The 27,277-nt window shown below is 43.6% G+C and overlaps 2 protein-coding genes across 8 annotated transcripts in view; one reads left to right on the top strand and one right to left on the bottom strand.

Moving 5' to 3' along the window:
• Positions 1-27,277, bottom strand: part of TCF20 (transcription factor 20) — a 93,209-nt gene that overhangs the window by 50,242 nt on the left and 15,690 nt on the right. The window lies entirely within an intron of this gene.
• LOC125131620 (translation initiation factor IF-2-like) overlaps positions 9,536-27,277 on the top strand; it is a 33,147-nt gene continuing 15,405 nt past the window's right edge. The window contains 1 exon segment of the mRNA XM_047788402.1: positions 9,536-9,719. Coding sequence (XP_047644358.1) covers positions 9,536-9,719 — 184 coding nt within the window.

Here is a 27,277-nt window from a genome sequence, read left to right as displayed (position 1 = left end):
GCAGTTTACAGTAGTATGAAAAGAAAATACTCCAAATAAATACAAATTCAATACAGTAAAAACCTCCCTATTAGATAAATGAGCCCCCTCCCCCAATTCAACTGGGTTAAAATATGGGACTGTATTATTATTAGTGTCAAGTCTTCCAGTTGTGGATGGTGAAAGGGTGAGAAAAAAGTACTTTCATTTAGTTGCTTTCATGTATTATTAGACTGATCAAGGAACTGAGAGCCTCACATAATAATGAGGCAGTCACTCCACTGGCTTCTCCACTTTTGAAAACAGAAGTCAGTTCCTTATATCCACATGCAAGTTGCTGCAGATTTGCAGTAATTGCCAACTAACTGTGATGATGGGTGACCCGAGGACACTCAACTCTTAGCACTGCATGGACTCCTTACTGCTACAGGCAGCCAGACAATCTTAGGGTCAACCTCTTCTTGACACATAATTATGTCCAAGGCTCCCCACCTCAACCACCCCTCCTCATTTCCCGAGTACAAAGGGCTAGGCAGCATAAGCCAAAAGAGCAGTGATTATTCCTCCAGATTCTTTCCGGAGGCTTACGAGAAGTTTTATTAGCACCTCTAACCCCTATGTAGCTTCTGACTTGCACAAAGTTATTACTCGCTACTACCATGAAAGAGGGAACTGAAACAGTCACATAGGAGGACAGCAAGAGATACAGAGGAAAGTAAGAACTCACCAAGCCTAGGACCTAGACTCTTCCCAAACTATCTGACTGGATCAACACGTTGCATCACCTTTGCTAATGTAATGAGCATGTAATGCAATGTTCCTCTTGAACAATTAATCAAGAGCTGCCTGTATTTTGCCTCTCGCCTGGCCTGTCTCCTCAGAGTCAGAGATGAGGAAGACAAGGCCAAACTGTTCCAAATGACTTTAAAATCAATATTCAAAAAAGAAGTTACGAAACACACGTGGGTTAGGGTATAAGTTAGGACAAAGTTTTCCTGCAATGGCTTATGAAGCTAGTTTCTTGATTTCCTCTCAGAGGGAGCTGAAAAAGGAGTTGCCGGGAGGAAAGTCAGCGATCCTTTTAAGAGGTGAGCTCGATACCTAATCTCTAAGCCCTGCGATGGCTCCCCATCTCATCCCAGGTGGAGCTGGTCTGGTCTCACCACCTCTCTGACCTTCTCCTTTGCCACTCTCTGCTCTAGTCCCACTGTCTCCTTACTTCTACCCAGGAACTTGGCGTGTGTCAGCCACGGTCCTCCTCTGCAGCCTCCTGCCTTGCCCCTTTACTTCCTTCCGGTCTCTGGGCAAAGGCCACCTGGTTGGCAAGGCCTGCCCTGGTCGTCCTACTGAAAAACAGCCAACTCCACACTGCACCCGGGCTTTCCCGACTCCCCTGCTTTATCTCCTCCCTGGTATCTAGTCCCAGCAGGCTCAGATATGTTACTGATGTACTGTCTGTCCCCAGCCTCCACTAGAATGTACACTTCCTAAAGGGCAGAGGCTTTGTGCCTTGCTGGAATCTTCCTGTCCTTAGCAGTAAGGAGCACATGGCATTCTGTAAACCAGTAAATGCACAAGAAGGAAGCCTTAGAGAACCAGGTTAGAACTTCCATACTCAGAGATGAGATGAGAGAAGTGTAGGAAAGTGAAAACAGAATCTGAAAGCAGAGCTTGATGATCCTTAAGACCCTGCCTGTAAAATGCTCCAGGTCCAGGAGTAAAAAACTCAAGTCCACACGAAAGCTGCGAGGAGAATTCAGAAGGTAAACACGGACCACAGCTGAAGATGGTCAGAAACTCCAAACTCTGAATGCCTGACCCACTTCTTCCTGAAACATCTTAAGTCTAAAATAGCTAGCAAGAGCCTACTCCTTTGATTCTAAGTTTGATTACATAATCACATGACCCAAAGTCACTTTTAAACATTCAAGGACAAATAATCTCAGAATCTAAAGGAAACTGCTTCTCATCCTCCTCAAATGCCTCTGCCACAGAGGGCTACTTTCTGTGTTCCAGTGAATCTGGAGTGATTACTGCAGTGCTTGATGCTGTACCAGCAACTTTACATGCACCCACTCGTCTCATCCCCACAACTTGAGAATCCTCATCTTCCACATGAGGAAACTGAAGCACACAGGCCACAGGCTCTGCGGGGCTGAGGGCCTGGTCTGGCCACCTACCCCTTCAGGCTACACTGCCCAGATGATCTAAGAGCAGTCAGTGACAACTGCCACTTGTCCTGTCAGAGGTCAATCTTGAAAGTGGGGGGCCCCCCGCCATCAATACTTTTAGGGGACCCTCCCTCACTAAGCCACGTAGGGTGAGTTAGTAAGTAAGATTTAGTTACTAAGACTGTCAAATTCTTTTGTGTATATGTGTGCGCTTTTTTTTTAAGGCCATACCTGCGGCATATGGAAGTTCCCAGGCTAGGGGTTAAACGGGAGCTATAGGTGCCAGCCTACACCACAACCACAGCAACACAGGATCCAAGCCACGTCTGCAACCTATACCACAGCCCAGCAACACAGGATCCAAGCCACGTCTGTGACCTATACCACAGCCCAGCAACACAGGATCCGAGCCGCATCTGCGACCTATACCACAGCTTATGGCAACGGCAGATCCCCGTCCCACTGAGGGAGGCCAGAGGTCAAACCTGCATCCTCACAGACACTGGCTGGATTCGTTCCCACTGTGCTACAATGGGAATTCCTAAGACTGTCAAATTCTGTCCACACAGGTACCCTCCCTGTTTGCTATGTGTTTCTACCCTAGATCTCAGTGCCAATGGCCTTCTTTCTCTACGTGATGGGTTAAACTGAACAAAAAGAGTGTGTGTGGCAGTTTAATGAAAAGTTCCTTGAGAGATACTATCTCCATAAATAAATACCTCGCATGTTGTTTAACTGATCCTTCTGTAAATAAAATCAGGCTCTCAAAAAATCTCAGTGTATAAAAAAATGCTGCCACTTGCCCAAATTTTTCCTAAAACAGGAGCTGCTGAGAACTAAAGAACACGTTAACACCAGCACTTCTGGCCTCAGGCTGCCTGGTTCCACAGAGAATCCCATCTCCAGAGAGGGAAAGAGACTTGGGTACCATTCCCTTGGATGTGTGTCCTCGGCCCCTCTCTGGAGATATCCTGTCCTGTATGATTATGTCCCCCTCCCTATTGCATCAGTTTTGGTTTACGGACCAGATGGGAGAAAAAATTCACAAGCAGATTCCTCCTACAGGGTGCTAGTCAGGTTAAACACTCTTATTACACATGAAGTTTCTGAGCACCAGATAGTGGGTGCAAGTCCATCTTTTTTAGGAGTTTCAAGTAAAGCAACTAGGAAAACCAAGTATACCAGCAAATGAAAATGAAAATTAAACCTAGATTCTTTTTTTTTTGGCCGTGCCCACAGCATGTGGAAATTCCAGGCCAGGGACTGAACTCACACCGCAGTGGCAACCCAAGCTGCTGCAGTGACAATGCTGGATTCTTAACCCACTGCATATTTTAATTTTAGCATCAGTGCATAAAATAAGCTACTAAATAGGTCATTCCAATAGTATTCCATCACTGAAAAAAAGCAAAGCATTGGGGAAATCAGTTTTACAGCATTGTGATTAATAATGACAAATGCCTGAATTTCCTTGTTTGAATGAGTACAGATGCAGTAAAGAAAATCTGACTCTCTAAAAGATGTCTCCCAGGAGTTCCTGTTGTGGCTCAATGGTTAACAAACCCAACTAACCCTGGGTTCAATCCCTGGCCTCGCTCAGTGGGTTAAGGATCTGGCGTTGCCGTGGGCTGTGGATCCTTTGTTGCTGTGGCCATGGCATAGGCTGGCAGCTACAGCTCCAATTTGACCTCTAGCCTGGGAATCTCCATATGCTGCAGGTGCAGCCCTAAAAAGACAAAAGACAAAAAAAAAAAAAAAAAGAAAGAAAAGAAAAGAAAAAGAAAAAAAGTCACCTATAAGGAACTTGTACACGTGATCTGAAAAAGAGGTTTACCAATGCACCTCCTTCCACAACACTCCTTTTCCTGGTTCTCCATCTTCCTAACCTTTTGAATGGTCTCGTGAGGACTATGAAGGCACTGGTGAGGTCTAGTGCTTGGAGCCTTTCTCTTCCATTGTCCATGATCCAGAGCCCATACCCTGACCTCACCACAAGCACTGCTCCCACCCTGGGGCCAATGACCCTGCAGTTGTTTTTGTCTCTTCAAGGGCTGCTCCCGAGGCATATGGAGGTTCCCAGGCTAGGGGTCTAATTGGAGCTGTAGCTGCTGGCTTATGCCAGAGCCACAGCAACACGGGATCCGAGCCGCATCTGTGACCTACCCCACAGCTCATGGCAACGCCAGATCCTTAACCCACTGAGCAAGGCCAGGAATCGAACCCGAAGCCTCATGGTTCCTAGTTGGATTCGTTAACCACTGAGCCACGCGGGAACCCCACCTTGCAGTTTTGTAGAAAACCAACCAAAGCCTTCTTTGTCCTTCCTCCTCCTACTCAAGACCTCTCCCCTCCCCCCCCTCCCCCCCCCGCCAATCCATTCTCTTCCCCACAAAGCTTTCCAAACTGTCTTCAAGACAGTTTCCTTGAGAGAGCTCTTCCTTTTCTGGGCTGTGTCCAAGGCTTGGAGAAGTTCCTGGGCCAGGGATCGAACCCACACCACAGCAGCAATCTGAGGTACAGCAATGACAATGCCAGATCCTTTAACCTGCTGAGCCATCAGGGAACTCCAAGAGGTCTTTTCAAGTACCTGCTTCCTCTTTCATTTCAGGTTCAACCCTTGATTTTCTGCTTATTCTCTTTCCTTGCCCTGAAAAAGATGCTTTAATCCTCAACACATATGCTTTGAGTTATAGCTCTGGGCTGGTAAACTATACTACTTTGCCCTCCAACCTTACTCTTTCACCCAACTCCGTCCCACTCTCTACCCTGAGAGAGGGCACCACAGGGACTGTTGAGAGGCTCCACTGCCCCTCTGGCTTCTAGTCCAGTTGGCTGGGAAGAGGCAGGAGAGTGAAGGGGAATTTATTCTTCTGGCTCACACCCTGCAGTCGTTGAGGCTGGCCGAGATGACCTGCCAATGGCCAAACCCAGGCTGGACAACCTATACAGCCACCTTCTCAGGGCTCCTCTTCCTGTCTTCCAGAAGGATGGCTTCGTCTTCTTGCCTTCCAGGCCCAGGGGTGTAACACCTCCCCCTACTTCAAGTCCCACTGCCAGCTCCACTGGCGTCCCCAAGCCCTGCTCACCCTTTGTCAACAGTCCCAGTTCTGCACTGTGGACAACTCAGCAGCATGTGAGCTACTTTTCAGAACCCCTCTTCTAGCATAAACTGGGTTAAGAGTTTGCCAAGAGAAGCACAAGAGAGATGTGAAAGGCAGAAGAAAAGCCAAGGTTAATACTCCCAGAGGTGGCTGCATCAGACAGGGATTCATAGCAGCTTTCCCATCAACGCATGAGAACCACCCACTGCGAGGCTTCCATCTGAGATGATCAGCAGCAGCTTCCCTGACCTTCCCAATCCCAGTTCTTCCAACAGCTGGGTAAACCCTTAATTCCTCCATCAAACTCTTCATACCTGGAATAGAGAGCTTCCCTTTGCCTGAAGGAAACACTTAAACACTCCTTAAATTACCCAGTTTGAGCATGACATCTGTTTCCTAACAGGACCTGACTAATATCATTCTTCTCTCATTCCTAGGATTTCAGAGCAGACTATTATTACTTGGGGAGTGAGAAACTTCTATTTCATGCAGAAGACCAGAGGATCTAAAAACCCTCCCATAACAAAACACCCAGAAATGTCAGATAAAGTGCACAGCCAAGCTGCAAGAGAGTAAGGTATGCCCAGGGTTCAAAACTGGCTGGGACTCTGACAAGCAGGGATGGGGTGGTTGGGCTCTGCAGGACTTGTTAACCATATGAAAATGGTTTTAGTGATCACACTGGGACAGAAAACAAGACCTCCAGGCCTCTTTCGGTGGCAGCGGGAAGACAGAACAGTCACTTTTTCATATGAAGACTCTAAGCAGTGTCACTTGGACTAATTTCTAAAAAGATGACAAAATACATTTTTAGGCAGTAAAATGACAAAAATGTTCTTTCCTCAACTGATTCAACCTCCTATCCCCGAGGAGAACCACAATCATCTCTTGGATACCCTAAGACAGAAGCTTTAGAGCAGCCCCAAACTCATCTCTTCCTTTGTAGTTAAGGGGTTACCTAGTCTTGCAACTTCTCTACTTCCTGTATCTGCCCTTTACCTTTTATTTTCCTCTTTCTTGGACTAGAAAAACATCTCCAGAAGTTCCCTTTCCCAGGACCAATCACCCAGAACAGCTTTTCTTCACCTGCTGTTTTGGCAGCACTGCCGCCCCACATTCCTTGAAGTCCTCTGGCATCTTCCCAACCCAATTTCTGCCCATCTCCACTCTCTCAAACCAACCTGCTCAGTCCCCTCTGTGCCATCGCCCTGCTCTCACCTTGAAGCCTTCTGTGAAATATCTCTAGGTGCATAAATTCCCTGCTACTAATTCAGGTCATATGGTTCCTGAAATGTGACCTTTTCTATAAGTCTTTCTTAAAGCAGGTAATTTGTTGGCTTTTCTCTGTTAATAGAAACAAACTTAGGAAGTTCCTGTCATGGCGCAGCGGAAAGGATCTGACTAGGAACCATGAGGTTGCAGGTTCGATCCCTGGCCTCGCTCAGTGGGTTAAGGATCTGGTGTTGCTGTGAGCTGTGGTGTAGGCTGGCAGCTACAGCTCGGATTAGACCCCTAGCCTGGGAACGTCCATATGCCACGGGGTGCGGCCCTCGAAAAGACCATAAATAAATAAATAAATAAATAAATAAAACTTAGTAAAGTGCATTTGCCTTTAACTACTATCTAAAGGTATGTGCTACTGATGTTATGATAGCTACCATTTATTCTATGTGTCAGGCACTGGGCAGTTTTACATATATTTCAACTTACGGATGGGAGGGGGACATTAAATTATGTAATTTGCCAAAACTCCCTCTTCTAAGATAAACTGGAGTTGATATCTTATAACCTAAATTCTTTCAGTTCTAAAACCCACTTTCCCTTTTACTGTACCATCAATTGAACAAGGAACATCTGAATCCAGGTTTTAAAAAAAGTCCTAACACTTAGACAATAACTGTAGCTATTGTGTATCTCCCACGTCTAACACAAGTTACTCAGTGCACCAGGCACTTCACATAAATATTAATGTATTTAATCCTTATCATGCTCTAGCAAGTACTAGTGCTCCTTTTTGTAAGTGAAGCTCAGAGAAGTTAAACAAGCAAAACATTCATAGTAAACAGACAGGTGGAATATGGAATGCCCACTGCAGAACCCAGTCTGTACTTCTGGCAGCAGCCTTCTGTGAAATAGCAGCAAGGCTTTCACAGATTGGGAGGCATTTTAGAAGGGAATCTAGAATTTTTCTAGAATTGGGTTGACTGCCTATACCCAGATGTTTATGTTTGCTCTATGTATGTGCAAATGTAGAATCTTCCTAAGTAAATCAAGGACAAAGATTTACTCAAGGATTTGACTTGGTATTTCAAATTCTATGTCCTATTTGCAGATGAACAGAGCTTAGATTTTTTCTCGGTGACTGACAGCTGTCTCAGTACAATTAGGCCTTGAGAATAAGATGATGTCCTGATACTGCTGGCTTGTCCCCTGGCTTGGAAGCCCCGAAAGCAGCCTAAGAAACCAACTCAGTCAGAATTCTCCAAGACAGTCGACAAGAGGCAAAGAAACCCACCACAATGCTACAGATCTAAAAAGACTGCTCTGAGGGTCAAAACCTGTATTATTTTAACCATGTAAGCTATTAAAAAAAAAAAAATCACCTTCAACTATGATCAAATACATGCTGACAAAAATGGCACAAATCTATATAGCTATTAGATTTCCTTTTCTTTTTTTTTAATGCCTGTACCCACAGCATATGGAAAACCCTGGGCCAGGGATTGAACCCATGCTGTCACGGCAACCTGAGCCACTAGAGTCAGATTCTTAACCCACAGAGCCACAGCAGGAACTCCTATAGCTATTAAATTTTCAAAAAAGTATTAGACTGTAGCAGACCAGTCCAGGACCACTAAACACCAACCATGAAGAAGAATGAAAGCTTATAACTACCCTGGATCCTTATCTGTGGCCCTTTATCCACTCCAAAACTATAAGACCACCTCCTACCCTCTCCCAAAAGAGGGCACAATCCTTAGGGCATTAGCTTGCTATGACTTCTTTTGCCTGGCAAAGCAATAAAAGCTATTATTTTTTCCTTCACCCCCCCCCCACAAAATTCTTTTTCCAAAAAAAAAGAGAGAGAGAGAAAGATGACATGACATTTGCAGGCTGGGCTGAAGCTGGTACAACCAATAACAAAAGCAGCATAAATTATTACAGCTCTCTGGAAAAGCAATTTGGTAATAAAAATATTAATATCTTTTGATCTAGTAATTCTATTTACTAGATTTTTATCCTAAGAAAATCTCAAAACAACCAAACAAAACCAAGGTACTGACATATTCACTCCAGTGATATCTACAGGCAAAAAAAGCTAAGCAAGAACCTAATTTTTATCCTTTGGAAATGATTAAACACATGGTATTTTCACTCAATGAAACAATGCATACTCATTGAAAATAACTGTGAAGATTCTGGTACCACAGGACATGCTTATTTTATATAATAAAATGAAGAAAAGCAACTGTATCTGTGCCATGGTTACAACTATCTAGAAATCACGTGGCCCAGGGCCAAAGAGAATAGTACAGAAAAATGAAAACCTTTTGGTTATTCAGGGTGGCAGGATTACAGATGCATTTTCATTTCTATTGATATTAATACCTCTGCAGAATATGATTACTTAAAAATATAATTAATGTTATTTAAAAAATATACTTCTTACCTGATATCAAAAGTATCTTTGCTCTGAGTTCCCACTGTGGCTCAGTGGCAATGAACCGGACTAGTTTGCATGAGGACGCAGGTTCAATCCCTGGCCTTGCTTAGTGGGTTAAGTATCAGGCGTTGTCCTGAGCTGTGGTGTAGGTTGCAGACATGGCTCAGATCTGGCATGGCTGTGACTGTGGCATAGGCTGCAGCTCTTATTTAACCCCTAGCCTGGGCACTTCCATATGCTGCAGTTGCGGCCTTGAAAAAACAAAACAAAAATAAAAAATCTTTGTTCTACTGACAGCAAAGCCCTTCCCTGACCAAGGGGGAGAAAGGGAGGCAGAGGAGACTCTACAAGTCCAGGAGCAGGTGGAGGAGAGAGGCATTCGCCAGGCAGAAGCCCTTCCTCCAGGGAACCTGGTACCAACACCACTCATGCACTGTAGTGCCCAAGTGAGTGTGCACACAAGAAACACCAGCTCTGAGCTATTTTTCATAATTAGGCCTAAAAACAGCTGAATTCAACCCCACAGTGGGCAGTCCTATTTTTGGACATAATCTCAACAGCTAAGAGACTGTAGCATCCTAGCTCTGCATGTGTCTGTCCTGCATGGAAATGCCCTAAACATGCTCCTGGATGGGCCAAAGGGGCCTCACTCCATCCTCGCCCTGGACAGCTACCTGTCTCATATTCACAAGATAAATTTAGATGACCACATCTGTGGGCAGGATGGCCAACTGTTCTTGGAAAAGGGGCAGGAGGAGGTGGTGTCTCGGGGGCAGGTTCCAGTGGTGTCTCTGGGGTTGGCTGGTGATCCCTGCAGGTTTTTCCTAACTGTTGAGCCTGAGGGCTTTTGAGATATTATTAATTTTTTTCTCACTTAAAGGTTGTATAAGTATATATTATCTAAACCTTCACAGACAAAAGGATCTCAGAAAGCAATTAATGTTGCCATTTACAGGCAAAAACTGTTTCATTTTATAGTAGCAACAAAATTAAAAACTGAAGGACCCCAAAGGGCTCAAAAACAAAACCACCTAACCAGAGAAACATACAGTGTATCTACAGGAAAGATGCAGTATCTTAAAGAGGTCAATCCTCCACAGATCAATTTATAAAACTAATAATGTTCTAGTCAAAATCTCAATAGGGTCTTAAAAAAGAATTTATTTTGAAATAATTTCAAATGTACAGAAAAATATAATAGTACAGTGCTCACATACCCCTTTCAACAAGATTCCCCAACTCATAGCATTTTTTGAAATTTAATGGTATATCATTCACTCCATTACCTAGGCATACTCATTACCTATACCGTCAGCCCTTTGTATCTATGGGCTCTACGTCTATGGATTCAACCAACTGCAAATTAAATATATTGGGGGGGGGTGATTCCAGAAAGTTAGAAAAAGCACAGCTTGAATTGGCTGGGTGCCCAGCAACTATTTATACAGTACTTACATTGCATGTATAACTATTTATGTAGCATTTACATTATACTAGGTATTGTGAGTAATCCAGAGATGACGTATGAAGGATGTGCACAGGTCATATGCAAATACCATGCCATTTTACACCAGGGACCTGAGCATCCATGAAAGAATTTCTGTGTCTGAGGAGGTCCTGGAACCAAACCCCTGCAGGTACGGAGGGATGACTATATACGCCCTGCTTAAATACCCATTAGCTTCTTCTGGACCCTCCTGAGAGTAGGACTGTAGACATGGTGCCCCACCACCCCTAAATATTCCAGTGTACATTTCCAAAAACAAGAACATTCATCTACATAACCAGCATAAAACTCTCCACATCAGGAAATGAACATTCATACTACACCACCCATCCAATCCACGGAATCCATTCCAATCTTGCAAACTATCACGACAGTGTTTCTCTTCCCTTTCTGGTCCAGGATCCCACCCAGGACCTACAGGCTCAGAATCCATATGTTCACATGCATGCTTACCAGGGAGCCATGTACATAGAATAGTCTGAGAAACACAGATGAAGGGCCCTTTAAGCCACATAAGAATGCTGGATCTTTTTAGATGGCTTTGGAGGGTTTGAGCTAGAGAGCGACACGCTCTGGTTTCAATTCTCAAATAGTCGCTCTGGCTGTTTTGTGGAAAACAGACTTTGGGAGGGGCAAGGGCAGAAGTGGGGAGTTAGTTAAGAAGCTATTTTGGTCATCTGGGTAAGGGATGCTGGCTGCAGAGATGAATGTGGTGTTGATGGAGGTGGTGACATGTGGTCAAAGAAAGGACGCATTTTGAAGTCAGAGCCAACGGAAATTGCTAATGGATCAGAAGTGGATGTGAGGGACACAATGACGATGACAAACAGCAGGGGCCGCGCCAGTCACTGCTCTCTGTCCTTTACAGGTAAAAACCACTCAGTCTTCACAACAGCCCCAGGAATGTACAGCCGAAAACCCCACTGTATTAACATGAAGACAATGAGGCAGAGGGATGTTCAAAGCTCGTCAGGGGGCAGCGCCAGGGCCAGGCAGTGGGCTTGGAAGTTTATCCTCCAGCACCGTCCCTTACTGAGAACCTGTGACCACAGCACTGCTTATGGCGAGGGACAGGGAGCCGGGCAGGCTGAAGGGACCTACAGCTCTGAGATACCGAGGGGACACCCAAGTGGACATGTCCGGTGAACAGCTGGCAAGCCTGGACCTCAGGGCAAAGGTGGGGATGGAGATATAAATGGGAAGGTCATCAGCAAGAGATAGTATCTAAAGCCAAAGGAGTGGATGAGATCACCCAGAGCAGTTTTTCAAACTGAGGGTTCTGAAATCAATTTAATGGGTCATGAGCAGTACTTTAAAAAAATGAAACAGAATGGAAAATAACAGAGTCCATGGCTCAGAGTAAGATGAAGTAGAACTTTCTTGTGAAACTTTTATTTTAGGTCTAAGTGCCTCTGTGGATAAGTGAATGGAGTGTGCTTATTCCAAATTGGCGTGTAGTTTGGTCAAAAAAAGGTTTAAGGCCATTGGACCAGAGATTACAGGTAGGACCGATCCCTGAACCACTCCAACATTTAGAGGTTGGAAAAGAAGAAAAAAAGCCAGAAGAAGAGTGTGACATCCTGGACTCCAGATGTTCCAGTGAGGGTCATGCAGTGTGATCCCAAACAGGTGTACACAAATGATTATGGGATGGGGAGGGAAGCACACAGCGCTATGGGAGCACAGGGGAGGGTGATCCCTTTAATGCCTGGTGGCTGAGGGAAGAATGAAAAGGTGAGAGATGAAATTAGGATTTTTAGATCGTGAATTTAAATGGATAGCAGCAATCCTAAAGATTCCACAAAAAGCAGGATTCCAGTGGTCCCCCTTTTTTTAAAGCATCTACTGTGTGCTGGGCCTCTTTACTAGGCCTGGGAACACAAGACTAAGGCCATTCTGCCCCTTTGGAAAGGCTTACACTCTGGAAAAGGGCAAAAACACAATACAGTGAGGTCAGGGCCACAGAAAGTGCAACAGGTCTGACGAGGGCACTGGCAATTCTCCTCTCCAACCACAGTGCCCACTACTGGCCAACCCAAGTCCACCCCTCCATCTAGACCGAGCAGCTATACTCCTAGACTTGTGCTCTGCCCCTCCCCAAAGTGTTTCCCAAATCTGAGTCATTCTTCAAGGCCTGGCTCATGTCTGACCTCACTGAAGCCTCTAGGAAACAGGGATCTTCCTTCCCTGAAGAGCTATGGCATTTCTTTTCCACCCATCACTATCTGGCACCTGGTCCCTGCCTTGTCCTCACTCGCCCACCTCAGGTGAGTGCCTCATTTCCCCAATTAGGATCACATGGCTAAAAGCATGGAACACATGTGTTTAACAGCCAAACAAATACTCGCTTTTCCACTGTAACCCAACCTACGTTTTAGCATTATTACTGAAGGAGATCTGATCAAGTGACCCCCTGAACTCTAAAACTTTCCCTGGTTCCTAACCCTCAGTACAACACAGAGACAGCTCAGTCTCCCTGTCAACCCCACCCCCCGCCCCCCTGCCTCCAACAGCATATGAAAGTTCAGGCCAGAGATCAAATCTGAGCCACAGCTGCAACCCATGATACATCTGTGGCAACGTGGGATCCTAAACCCACTGTGTCAGGCCAAGGATTGAACCTGCTGCCCCTGAAGCAACCCAAGCCACTGCAGTCAGATTCTTAATCCACTGAGCCACAGCAGGAGCTCTGAGATGGCTCAGTCTCAACTTCTAGGAGTGCACACAGCATTCCCCTTCCCTGCTTCCCAAACACCCTAAAGCTGGAACAGTGGCAGTCAAAACAAATACAAAGAACAGAGATGTATAGAGATGAAATTAAAAAGGAGACACCAAACTGTTGACAATGTTGTCTCTGGAGTAGACTGCAGGGTACAGTCACCTTCCAGAAACTGGTTTAATGAACACATTAATTTTAAAGGAAATAAAATTTTTAAAAGAAGAAAAATGAAATGACTGCCTTTTTTTTTTTTTTTTTTTTTGTCTTTTTAGGGCTGCATCCAAGGCATGTGGGAGTTCCCAGGCTAGGGGTCAAATCAGAGCAGTAGCCTCTGGCCTACACCACAGCAACACAGGATCCGAGACACATCTGTGACCTACACCACAGCTCAAGGCAACGCCGGATCCCCAATCCACTGAGGGAGGCCAGGGATCAAACCTGCATCCTCATGGATACTAGAGTTGGGTTCATTACTGCTGAGCCACAGTGGGAACTCCTGCAGCTATTTTTATTGAGTGCTTACACTATGTGCCAGGCAACATATTATAGATATGAGGCAATTATTAGTCATTGTGCAAATGGAGAGACTGAGGCTCAGAAAGTTGAAGTAACTCTCACAAGGTTACACAGGTCCTCAGTGAAGAAGAAAGGCTGGGATTTAAACCCAGGTGTATTAGAATAAGCCCTTAACCTCTCCTGTCCTTAGTCCAGCTCTGTGCATTCCTTCTGCAGCCTTTCCTTTATTCCAGCTAGTTCTTCTGCCTGAATAACATTAGCTTTGCCAACATGCCACTCACCTTTCAGACCTAGTGCAAATTCTACTTTCCCCGAACTCCTCCCTAGAGCACACACCCTCTATTTCCCCAAGAGCTAGGACCCTGGCTCTCCTACTACCATGCACTTACAAAACAAGCATTCAAGTGCTGGGTGAATTATGTGGACAATGTAAACTCTCCTTCTGACAAAAGCAAAGCAGATGGAAACCAAAAGTTTTTATCTATGAGGGACGTTAATCTGGAGTTTCTGTGACCCCTTCCCTCATTCCCAGCTTTCAGCCCCCCTCTCCCTGGAGGAGCACAAGGAGAAGCGGGTTCATCAGCGCCTCTTCCCCAAAGGAGCTGAACGTTATACAGATCCTCACTTCTGAGGAATAAAAACCACTTAACTTACTATTTAAAAATGTAAATAAGGTAAATTGAAAGTTTTTTTTAAGCATCTTAGAGAGCTTTGAAAATTGGCTACCTTTTTCTAAAAGCTCTGACCTTTTGAAAATACTTTTTAAGTTTAGCACAAAGAAATGTAAAAATATTATGCTGCTTTACAGACACATAAACACAGAGAGATGTGGGCCAGTGAATCAGACATGCTTAAAATACAAAAAGTTCTTTTAACCCCATCTGACCACATCTGAATTTATGAGCAGAAGTTGAGTCCAAACAAACAATATATTGTAAAACAAAAGCACTGCCCCAGCAATCTTAGAAAGGAAATACAGGAGTTCCTGTCGTGGCGCAGTGGTTAACGAATCCGACTAGGAACCATGAGGTTGCGGGTTCGGTCCCTGCCCTTGCTCAGTGGGTTAACAATCCGGTGTTGCCATGAGCTGTGGTGTAGGTTGCAGACACGGCTCATATTCCAAGCTGCTGTGGCTCTGGCGTAGACCTGTGGCTACAGCTCCGATTCGACCCCTAGCCTGGGAACCTCCATATGCCGCGGGAGTAGCCCAAGAAATAGCAAAAAGACAAAAAAAAAAAAAAGAAAGAAAGAAAAAAAGGAAATACAGGATGGGATGAACAGATTTTTAACAGTGTCCTTGGCTTTCTTGGGCAAAGCAATGAGAAGTGCAGTCAACTGAAGCATTAAGGCTTGATTTTATTGGCAGTACCAAGACCATAGGTCAACCTGTCAAATGAAGCAAAGGCAGAACTGAGCTCTATGGGTGCAGTCCACTCCAGATAAAAGCCAGTGGACCTTTTTACAGCTTATGGCGTCCTCTTCATGTAGCTGGAGATACAGGCATGGGAGGAATACTGTCTGGATGACTCATTCCTGTGAAACAGCACAGGAGTTGAAGGAGCAAAGTAGACACACTCTACAACTTGTACCAATGCCTCAAACTCACCGCAACTTCAAAACGCTGAGAAACAATGTGTTAGATCTTGTTACGTGCATCTATAAGCCAATATCCTTCAAAAGTCTGCTGAGCTGCCCACTTAAAAACAGGAAAAACAAAACACAAAAATTCCACACTGATAAATTAGCTCAAAGGATTGTTTCCAACATCTTAAAAACTTCTAAATTCCAACTCCAAACTAAAGAGAAAGAGTCACCTCTACGTCTCTAAGAAGAGCCTCAAGAATTAACAAATTAATTTGGAGTTGGAAGATTTTAAAGAAATAAAAAGGCAGGTCATTTCAGTAGTATGATCTTTGTGAATGGCTTCAGCTCTAGACCATATTTTAGGTTCTCATTTCATTTCCAAAAAAAAAAAAGGGCAAGTCATAGTTGTAACAAGGAGGGTGCCAAGTATACAAACAGGCACTGAGAGACAAAAAAGAAAACTACTCCTGACAACTGTTCACTGTCTTTCCCAAGAGATCTTTGAAGTAATAACCATAAAGCCCTCCTCGACTGGGACCCCAATCAGCAAGAGTACCAAGCACTGCCTTCTGACCTAGAGTCAAACCAATGTGCTGAAGAAAGAGACCAAGAAAAATATGTTTAAAGAATCTCCTGGAATAGAATTTTATTTTAGCAAGCGAAATGAGCAAAAATACAACTTTATTTTTGCAAGGTACAATTGCTTCCCTTATTAAACCTGTTTCCAATTGATTCTCCTGGGTGATGCATTGGAAAAAAATACCACATTTAGAATCAGGAAACCTATATTTAAATAGTAGTTTAGCCACTTGTTCTGTGACTTTGCAAGTTACTTAACCCAAAAGTCCCACTTTCCTCATCTGAAAAAATGGAGATACCTACCTCGCTGCCTCACAATAAACCTGCAAACTGCTAAGCACCATATAAATTACAGTGGTCGTTACCAGTATTACCATCATCTCCCCTTCCCAGGTAAAAGTCTGAACCAGTGACAACACTGGCAAAAGACAAGCCAACAAAGGAAAAAAAACTAGGAGGTTAGCTATCAAACAAACAAAATACAACAAAACAAACCCTAAAAAACAAAATAACTAATCACAAGGTCTGATAGAAAACTACTCTGTGACAGTTAATGTCTATGTCCTTCTCTAATTAAGAAAGCTCCCATAACCCTGGGATCCACAGTCCATTCATAAAATCACAGCAGGGCTAAATCTTCATCAAGCCTCATAACTCACGATCAAAGTGTCAACAGAGCACATTCTTACTCTAAAGGCAGAAGCCACAAGCCGTGAGCCCATTCCCCTGCCTCCCCACTGAGGGACAGCGGCTTGACTGATGAGACCCACTTGGAGGCAGCTGGTCTCTGACACGAGAGGAGAATCTCTTCCTTCCCTGTCCACTGGTGTGGAATTAGCAAACACCAACTTCAGTTACCCGGAAATAAGCCCACAAGAACAGGCGGCTGATGAAAAAGCATCAGAACTTGCAATCCCAGATTTTGAAAATGAAAGCCAAAACAACATAAACATCTTCTGAAAAATCAGCTATTTCTGAATTTTCTGGATGGTTATAATAATTCAATTTTATCTGGTGATCACTTCGAGTTAGGCAGCATTCTAAAAGCTTTAGCTATTAAATTAATCAGAACAATCACAGTTTAGTACAATTCATTTTTTCTTTTTTCTTTTTTTTTTTTTTGCTTTTTAGGGCCACATCTTCACCATATGGAAGTTTGTTCCCAGGCCAGGGGTCAAGTCGGAGCTACAACTGCTGGCCTACACCACAGTCACAGCAACATGGGATCTGAGCCGTGTCTGTGACCTACATATACCACAGCTCACGGCAACACCGGATCCTTAACCTACCGAGCGAGGCCAAGGAGTGAACCCACATCTTCATGGATACTAGTCGGGTTCTTATTATCCCACTGAGCCATAACAGCAACTCCCATATTTTCATTTTTACTTTTTATTTTTATTTTTTGATTTTAGGGTTGCACCCATGGCATATGGAGGTTCCCAGGCTAGGGGTCGAATTGGAGCTACAGCTGCCGGCCTATATTGCAGCCACAGCAACGCAAGATCTGAGACTGTCTGTGACCTACACCACAGCTCATGGCAATGCAGGATCCCTAACCCACTGAGTGAGGCCAGGGATGGAACCTGCAACCTCATGGATACTAGACAGATTCCTTTCCACTGCGCCACAATGGGAACTCCACATATTTTCATTTTTTAGTCAAGAAAAAAGAGGCTCGGAACAGTTACTTGCTTAAGGTCATACTGCTAGTAAGTGGCAGAGCCAGGACTGAAGAACTGGGTAACTGGCTCTGGAGACCATCTCTAGATAACTGATTCTTGGAGAACGCTCCAACCAATACCGCTTGGTTTCCTGACCAGCTGTGCCACCTCACACTCAGTGTCACAATGAGGTGCAACTGGGACTATAGTGCCGTGTCTCTCACCTTATGGTCACTTATTTCAAGGTGAATGTTAGAATAATATGAGCCCGTGAAAATAAGATCTCATTTTCTGCGTTCAATAATGACAGATTAAATAACCTGGTGAAAAAAACAGATGAAATACACACACACACACACACACACACACACACACACCCCTTTTAAAAAGCTAACAGGATAGTGAGGAATTACAAAGACAACAGCCTGCAAGAACTGGAAACCCAAAGAGGTGAAACCTGGGGACAACTGCTGATCTGCTAGAGGTGGCCAAGAGGCCTAGTGGCATGTCTGCCCTTCCAGGCCCTGTGCAGGGAGACACGCAGTAAACCCACTTACTCCTGCCTTCCCCCCAGCCAGAGGATCGAGGCCCTAAAGGGGAGCATCCCAGGAGTAAGAGTGAACTAGAAGTAAATCAGTCTTCCCATGGACTCAGCTTCAAACCACTTGGATAGTCCAGAAAATCTCAAACTCTTAAACCTGGATAAAAGTAATCCTGGTTTGCTAGTGCCCTCAAGCACCTGGAAAGAGCAAATGAAGATCCTCCTTGGAAAAAGACACCTAAGGCCTCTAATTATTTCTATAAATAATGTTTCAAGTTCTATGTCCAGCACACAAACACATGAATAGACAAAACATCATGAGTAAGAACCATCGTAAATAGTCAAAGACCCAAAGGGACTCCAGATAAAGGAATTGAGAAAAGGAGATTATAAAACAACTATATTTACCCTGTTTTAGGAAATAAAAACCAAGCTTGAAAAAGGTAGCAGGAAGTAGGAATCCATAAAAAGAAACAGCAAATTTGAGAGCACCCAAACTCTTCAGTTTTTACTGTATTTTTCAATACAATAAATCCATCGAGTTCTTAATTTCAATTAAACTCAGATTAGTCAAAGAGAGAACTGGTTAAATGAAGACAGGTCAACAGAAACCACCCAGAATGAAAAATGGAGAAGGATAAAAAATATAGGAGAGGAGGAGTTCCCGGCGTGGCTCAGTGGTTAACGAATCCGACTAGGAACCATGAGGTTGCAGATTCATTCCCTGGCCTCACTCAGTGGGTTAAGGATCCGGCGTTGCCATAAGCTGTGGTGTAGGTTGCAGACACTGCTCGGATCCTGCATTGCTGTGGCTGTGGTGTAGACCAGCAGCTAGAGCTCCGATTAGACCCCTAGCCTGGGAACCTCCATATGCCACAGGGGCGGCCATAGAAAAGACAAAAAAAAAAATATATATATATATATATATATACACACACATATATATGAGAGGAATTCCTGCTGTGATGCAGCAGGTTAAGGCTCTGGTATTGTCTCTGTGGCGGCATGGGTTCAATCCCTGGCCCAGGAACTTGAGCCCATGAAAATAAGAACTTCCACAGGCTACGGGTGCAGCCAAAAAAAAAAAAAAAAAAAAAGGGAGAAAGGATGAAATGACCAGAAGGAAACAGTGGGAAGGTCTAACATACCCATAAAACTGGAGTCTCAATGAGAAAAGAATGGGGGCACGGCACATGCGAAGAGACTTGCTGGGAATCCTCCAGAACAGATGAGAAAAGTCAAGCCACAAACTGAAGAAGCCTGGTGAATACAAAAATCAGTGATCTTTGTTATCCCAGAAGGCCTTCTAAATATAACATGGCTTGTTTAGTGCCACAGCTAATTAAGCATCCACTGAGGTCCTACTAGGGGCCAGACACAGGGAATATAGACATAACACTCCCAACATGTGACAAACTCAAAGTCATGCACTTAGAAGAGAGATGTAAATTCACAATAATCTAATACTCTCTCTACCTAAGTACTGCCAAAAAGGAGACAAGGAGGGAAGGAGGGAGGGAGGGAAAAAGGCAAGGAAAACTGCTGGAGAGAAGTATTTAAAAGGAAAATGGGTTAGGCTTAAAAGCAATAAACTAAAAGGCACCTGCGAGAGTAACAGTAAGGACATTCCAATGTTAGCCGAGGTCCATGCCTAGATGCTATTTCCATTCCGTTCACTGTGCTGATTAAGTCCATGGCATGAGAAATGCACGGAAGAATCTTCATACCCACCTCCAACCTTATCAAATTTAAAAAATGTAACTGATAAATCTAAAACAGACAATTCTTACTTCGCTCTTAGCTCTATTTGCGGTGATACAAATAATTTTAATGAGCATCTTTCCTGTATTACTTGAGACAAGGTGGAGAAGCTGGGTCTTGGAAGATCAGGCAAAGGAAGGAGAGTTCCACCAGGAGCTAGCTGAGCAGAGAACAGTCACTGGGGAACAAAGAACACCTACAGAAGATAATCAGGAAACAAGTGAAAATATAATACTTGGAATCCTCGAGTTATATGAAAACCAGTCTTGTAAAAAGCCCAAGGATCCCTACCTTTTAGGAAGCTCAAACTGCTAAAGGGGCCCTCTACCCAAGGGGATAAAACACAGGGAGGGAAGCAGGCTCTGATGTTGCCCTCCTCTCAAGCTTCTGTAGCACGTACATCCCCACATGGGGAATAAAGTGGGAGAAGAACTGGCTAAAGGGGAAGCATTGATGCATAAACCCTGCTCCCAAGTCAGAAAGCTGACATGCAAAGAAGCAGGCGATACACTGACCAATGCGTTGATGAAGTAACATTCCTTCCGAGCACAGTGCGACTGAAGTTTCAGGATAGGCTGTCCAACACTCGGGAGTGTTCCTCTGATTCTGTGTTTGGAAATATGACCTTCAGGCTAAACCACAGAGACATGATTCAATACATAACTGTAAATGTCTCTGTCTTAGGAATAAAGTGGCTTACAATATTCTAGGCATGCTGAGACTGTCTCTCAAAGCTTGGCTTCTCCACATCTCATGAGTCTTATAAGTTGTATAGGCCTCAGAGATCAAGAAAAAATACAATGCCTAAATAAGTACACAAATAGCAAACAAATTTCAGAATCATTCAAGATTTCTTCTATTTCTGAGATTTCAGTACAGTGCAACCTTGCACACAGGCTTATTCAAGTCTAAACCAATGTCTAACTTAACTTGTTCAAATGAAACTAGCAAAAAACAACTCCAAATTCCCAGACAATATAAATCACATGTCCAATATCTGATCAGAGTCTAGTATCTAGGATATATAAAGAACTCTACAACTCAACAATAAAAAGACAACCCAATTAGAAAATAAGCAAAGGACTTTAATAGCCATTTCTCCAAAGATAGACAAATAGTAAGCAAGTACATGAAAAGATGCTCAACATTATTAGGGAAATTCAAATCAAAACCACAGTGAGATGCCTCACGCCCACCTGGATGGCTATAATCAAGAAAGGGGAAAATACAAATGTTGGGCAGGATGGAGAGAAACTGGAACCCTCAGACATTGCTGGTGGGAATGTGAAATGGTGCTGCCACTTTGGAAAACAGTCTAGCAGTTCCTCAAAAGATTGTACCCAGAGTTACTGTATGACCCAGCAATTCCACTCCCGTACATACCCCAAAGAATTGAAAACAGAGGCACAAATGGATACCCATATGCCAATGTTCATTGCAGCATTATTCAAAATAGCCAAAAGGCAGACACAACTCACATCCACCAACAGATGAATGGGTAAACAAAATGTGACAGACACTGCAATGAAATACTATTCAGTCATAAGAAGGAATGAAGTTCTGATATGTACCACAACACAGATGACTCTGAAGCACATTAAGCTATGTGAAATAAGACAGACACAAAAGGACAAATATGGATGAAATACCTAGAATAGTCAAATTCATAGAGAAAGTAAAGTAAAATGGTTAAAATGGTAACGCTGTCATATGTTTTCTTAAATCACAATTTTAAAAAGTGAGAGAGACGTTACCAGGCAGCCATTTTGGAAAGTAGCTTGGCAGTTTCTTACAAAGCTAAAACAGTCTCATATAATCTAGCAGCCGTGTTCCTAGCTATTTATCCAAATGAGTTGAAATTTATGTAAACACAAAAACTTGCACATTAATGTTTATAGCAGTTTTGTTCATAACTGCTGAAAACTGTAAGCAGCAAAAATGTCCTTCAATAGGTAAATGAACAAACAAATTGTGATATATACATTATGATGGAATATTATTCAGCCATAAAAAGGAATGGAGAACTGATACATGCTACAATGCGGATGAACTTTAAAAACACGCTAAGTGAAAGAAGCCAAGCACAAAAGGTCACACACTGTGTAATTCTGGTTATATAAAATAACCAAACTAGGTAAATCCATAGAGAAACAGAAGATCTGGGGAACACTGACAGGGTCTGGGGGAAGGGGAAAAGTGAACCTTCTGCTTGAGGGGTATGCGGGTTTCTTTTGGAAGTGATGAAAATGCTCTGCAACGGGTGCATAACGTGAATGTCCTAATACCACTGAATTGCTCACTTTAAAATTTTGGTCAAAGGGTATGACCTTTCAGTTGTAAAATGAGTAAGTTCTGGAGATTTTACGTATAGCATGATTAGTATAGTTAACAGCAATGCATCATATTAAAAATGGTTCACCTTATATTGTGTGAGTTTCATATCAATTAAAAAAAGGAAACAAAACCAAATCCAAAGGAGGTACCTTCATTTTAAAGAACCTAGGACATCCAGGATTAAGTAATCGCATCACCCGGTCCCCTCACTTACTCATCTCCCTCAATCCTGGCTCACTCCTATGACTTTGAATCTCCAGCCCTGACAACACATGAAGTACTGAAGAACAAGCTGCTGTATGGGTTTCAACACTAAATTCACCACTGTTTCTTTTAATTTTAATCTACTTCTCCCTTAAGATCTGAGCTCAAACACTAAAATCTAACTTTTCACCGTCATTGTCCTAAATGTTTTTGTGATAGCTTTTGCAATGATCATTTAAGAGGGACAGGAACATTGATGCCTTGACCCTAAGACTCCTCCTGCTGCATGATGCCAACCTTTCTGCCCACCTGTTCAAGACCTAAACCTTGCCAAGACTGCTGGCTCTTATTGCTATCACTTCTCTAGAATCAACTAGTGTTTTCTAGCATCTTCCCTTCTCTACAGCCAAATATTTTATAATCTATAATCGCTGATCTACCTGTTTGCTTCCCTCACTATACTGCCGAACCTCCTGAGGACAAGTGCTAGGACTCACCCCAGAACTCTGAAAAAAAGCTGCTGCTCACCTGGTCATTTCCCCATCTGGTTTCTTATCTTCTAGTCCAACAGGAGACCTGCTACAGTTCTTTTTCTTTTTTTTGCCTTTGAGGGCCCCCATGCAGCATATAGAAGTTCCCAGGCTAAGGGCTGAATCGGAGCTGCAGCTGCCAGCTTACACCACAGCCACAGCAATGCAGGATCTGAGCAACCTGAAGCTGCGTCTGTGAACTACACCACAGATCATGGCAACACCAGATCCTTAACCCACTGAGCAAGGCCAGGGATCAAACCCACATCCTCATGGATCCTAGTCAGGCTCCTAACTGCTGAGCCACAATGGGAATTCCCAAGACCTGCTACACTCCTTTCTTTACCTACCTCTGTCCCGAATTCTCTTCCAAAAGGTTCCTAATCATCAAAACAATCCTTGGATAAGGACAAGCCTTCCCTGTGCCACACTTGGCCCTCTGCATCCTCAGATTCAACCAACTATAGGCCAAAAATATTGGGGTGGGGGGGAAGATTCCAGACAGTTCCAAAAAGCAAAACTTGAATTTTTTTGTTACTGTTGGTCTTTTTAGGGCCGCACCAGCGGCATATGGAGGTTCCCAGGCTAGGAGTCTAATCAGAGCCTACACCATAGGCACAGCAATGCGGGATCCGAGATGCGTCTGCGACCTACACCACAGCTCACGGCAACGCCAGATCCTTAACCCACTAATCTAGGCCAGGGATAGAACCCGTGTCCTCCTGGATGCTAGTCAGATTCGTTTCTGCTGAGCCAAGATGGGAACTCCACAAAACTTGAATTTGCCACACTCTGGCAACTACTACATAGCATTTATATTGTATTAGGTATTATAAGTAATCTAGAGATGATTTAAAATATGTGGTAGGACATGCATAAACGTATACGCAAAATCTATCTCATTTCATATAAGGGTCTTGAGCATCCACAGATTTTTTATATCCCTGGTGGGGGTGGGTGGGTGGTGTCTCCTTGGAACCCATCCCCAAGATACCAGGGGACAACTGTACTATCAACTCTGCCCTTTGCCTACTTCTGTTCTTCTCTACTTCAAAAACTATTCACAGTCTACTCACGTATTCAACTCACTGCAGAAAATATAAGGAGTGTTGACAACCACAATCCTTGCCCCCAAAGAGCACTGAGAAAGGAGCAAGAACATGTTTAGAAGGGTATAATAAAAAAAGATGATTAAATGTGCACAAGAAAATTACAAAATGCCATGAGAGAAACAGCTAGTTAAGGGAATGTTAAGTTTCATGGAAGAAGGAGTTTTTAAGAAAGGCCTTGGGAGTTCCAGTCGTGGCACAGCGGAAACTAATCTGACTAGGAACCAGGAGGTTGTGGGTTCGATCCACGGTCTTACCCAGTGGGTTAAGGATCCGGAGTTGCTGTGAGCTTGTGGTGTAGGTTACAGGTGCGGCTCAGATCTGGCATTGCTGTGGCTGTGGTGTAGGCTGGCAGCTACAGCTCGGATTAGACCCCTAGCCTGGGAACCTCCATATGCCACGTGTTTGGCCCTAAAATGACAAGACAAAAAAAAAAAAAAATCTCAACAGATGATGAAGAACGGGAAAAGAGGGTACATACATGTGCATGGACATGGGGACACAGAAGCTGCAGCAGAGATGTGTGGGGAAACTGGGAGATGGGGCAGGAAAGGGTCCTCCCCAGATGTCATAGCAAGGAGTCTACATTTACTTCAGTGCACAAGTGAGAGACATGCGACAAGAGGTGCGTTTAAGATCTTCTGGCAGTTGTGAGGAAGAAACTGGACCAGGGCCAGGGAAGAAGAGCTGCTATTAAAGAGGCTCTGATGGCAGCTCAGCAGGTCTCCCACCACACTTGCCCAATTTCTGCTTCCACAACAGCCTTGTCTTCTACTTAACTCGTTCCTCCACATCTTCTCAAGATTCCTCTCCTTCACCTAAATCACTTACTAAAAGGGAAAATAAGTTAATGGTTTGTCCTACAAAAGTAAACAAAACCTATGGTACATATTTCTTTCAACGAATATGTGGGCTTCTATTGGGTGCCATGTACTGTTCTAGGCAACAGAGATGCCAAGGTGAAGAAGGAGGCAGTTTCTAACCATGGAGTTTACATCTTAGCAGGGGGTGCGAGGGCAGGGAGGGAGGTTGTTTAAATCCTCTGCAGAGAAAGAGAAAACGCGCGAGGGCTCCTGAGCTCAGGTGGCTGAAGAAGGAAACAGCCATGCCGTTTGCATTTTTTATGAGGTACACATTTCATATTAAAAGGGAAAAAAAGGTTTTGGAGCCATACAAAACTGGGTTCAAGCTATGTTTTGTCAGAATTAAATAAAATAATAAATACATTATGCTTTGTGCCTGGCACTGGTAAAGGTTTGTATAAATGTTAGCCATCAGATCAGAGGTTTAATATACAAAGAAAATAAATTTTGCACTGTTCTAACTAAAAACTAGGTAATAATGGAACATCAATTGTCTGAAACAAATACTTAAAAAGTCTTCAGGAGATGAACCACCTACAAACAAACCTGGGAATATTTTGTAAAACAGTATTAAGAACCACCTTCATCAACACATAAAAAGACTTCTTTTATTCACTGCTAAAAAGAAATGAGGAGTTCCCGTCGTGGCACAGCAGAAACGAATCCGACTAGGAACCATGAGGTTGCGGGTTCAATCCCTGGCCTTGCTCAGTGAGTTAAGGATCTGCATTGCCGTGAGCTGTGGTGTAGGTCACAGATGCAGCTCGGATCCGGTATTGCTGTGGCTCTGGTGTAGGCTGGCAGCTGTAGCTCTGATTAGACCCCTAGCCTGGGAACCTCCATATGCCGTGGGTGTGGCCCTGAAAGACAAAAAAGACAAAAAAAAAAACAAAAAAACTAAATAAAATAAAATAAAAAGAAATGAGCTATCAAGCCAAGAAAAGACATGAAAGAAACCTAGATGCGTATCACTAAGCCAAAGAAGCCAATCTAAAAAGGCTATACACTGTATGAGTCCAACTATACCCTATTCTGAAAATCAAAACTATGGAGACAGTGAAAAGACCAGTGGTCTGCCAGAAACTGGGGCGGGGCAGTGGCAGCAGAGATGAGCAGAGAGGGTTTTTAGGGCAGTGAAACTATGCTGTATGATACTGTAATGATGGATACAGGTCATACGTTTCTCCAAAGCCACAGAATAGAACACCAAGAGTAAACTGTAAACTGTGGGCTTCGGGCGATGATGATGTGTCACTGTAGGGTCATCTGCCGTAACACGTGCACACTCTGGTGGGAGATGCTGATGACCGGGGAGGCTGTGCATGGGGAACAGGGGCTGTGTGGGGAATCTCTGTATCTTCCTCTAATTTTGCTGTGAATCCAAAACTGCTCTAAAAATAAAGCCTGTATTTTTTTAAAGTACAGAATACGCACTAAACTGTAAACAACAGTTATCTCTGGAGAGTAGGACTATACATATATGTATGTTTGAATTTTATACCTAGAGCAGGCATTAATTTTATAATAAAAGGCTACATTTCAAGAAAAAAGATGTTCTAAAAGTTGTTTCAATTAAAACACTGCTAACATTCTTGACATTTTTTTCTTTAACATATATAACTATTTCAACAAAGGTAACTATTTCCATTTTTTTTTTTTTTTGGTCTTTTTGCTATTTCTAGGGCCGCTCCCGCAGCATATGGAGGTTCCCAGGCTAGGGGTCGAATCGGAGCTGTAGCCACCCGCCTACACCAGAGCCACAGCAACGCAGGATCCGAGCCGCGTCTGTGACCTATACACAGCTCACGGCAACGCCGGATTGTTAACCCACTGAGCAAGGGCAGGGACCGAACCCGCAACCTCATGGTTCCTAGTCGGATTCGCTAACCACTGAGCCACGACGGAAACTCCCATATGACCATTTTAACTCAATAAAAATGGTGTTAACAGCAGTGCAACGCTTTTCAAATTTTTAACTTAGTAGAGTCAAATCTTATTCTTTTTTTTTCTTTTTTGTCCTTTTGCCTTTTCTAGGGCTACTCCCGCGGCATATGGAGGTTCCCAGGCTAGGGGTCGAATCAGAGCTGTAGCCACCGGCCAACACCAGCGCCACAGCAACGCCAGATCCGAGCTGCATCTGCGACCTATACCACAGCACACCGCAACGCCGGATCCTTAACCCACTGAGCAAGGGCAGGGACCGAACCTGCAACCTCATGGTTCCTAGTCGGATTCGTTAACCACTGAGCCGCGACGGGAACTCCTCAAATCTTATTCTTAAAAGAAAATATTATGAAGTATACATCTTAATAAAATATTAATAAACTAAATCAAGTCAACAAAAGAAACAATATATCAGCTTGTGCAACTAAGGCTTTATTCACCTCTAGATGGAAAGACAGAATTTCCCATTTCCCTATTCCTAAATGATGTAATTTAGAATGAACTAAA

This window comes from Phacochoerus africanus, chromosome 7, assembly GCF_016906955.1.
Source record: "Phacochoerus africanus isolate WHEZ1 chromosome 7, ROS_Pafr_v1, whole genome shotgun sequence".
Lineage (NCBI taxonomy): Eukaryota > Metazoa > Chordata > Mammalia > Artiodactyla > Suidae > Phacochoerus > Phacochoerus africanus.
The sequence above is the reverse complement of the archived record's forward strand: the minus strand, read 5'-3'. Positions and strand labels throughout refer to the sequence as shown.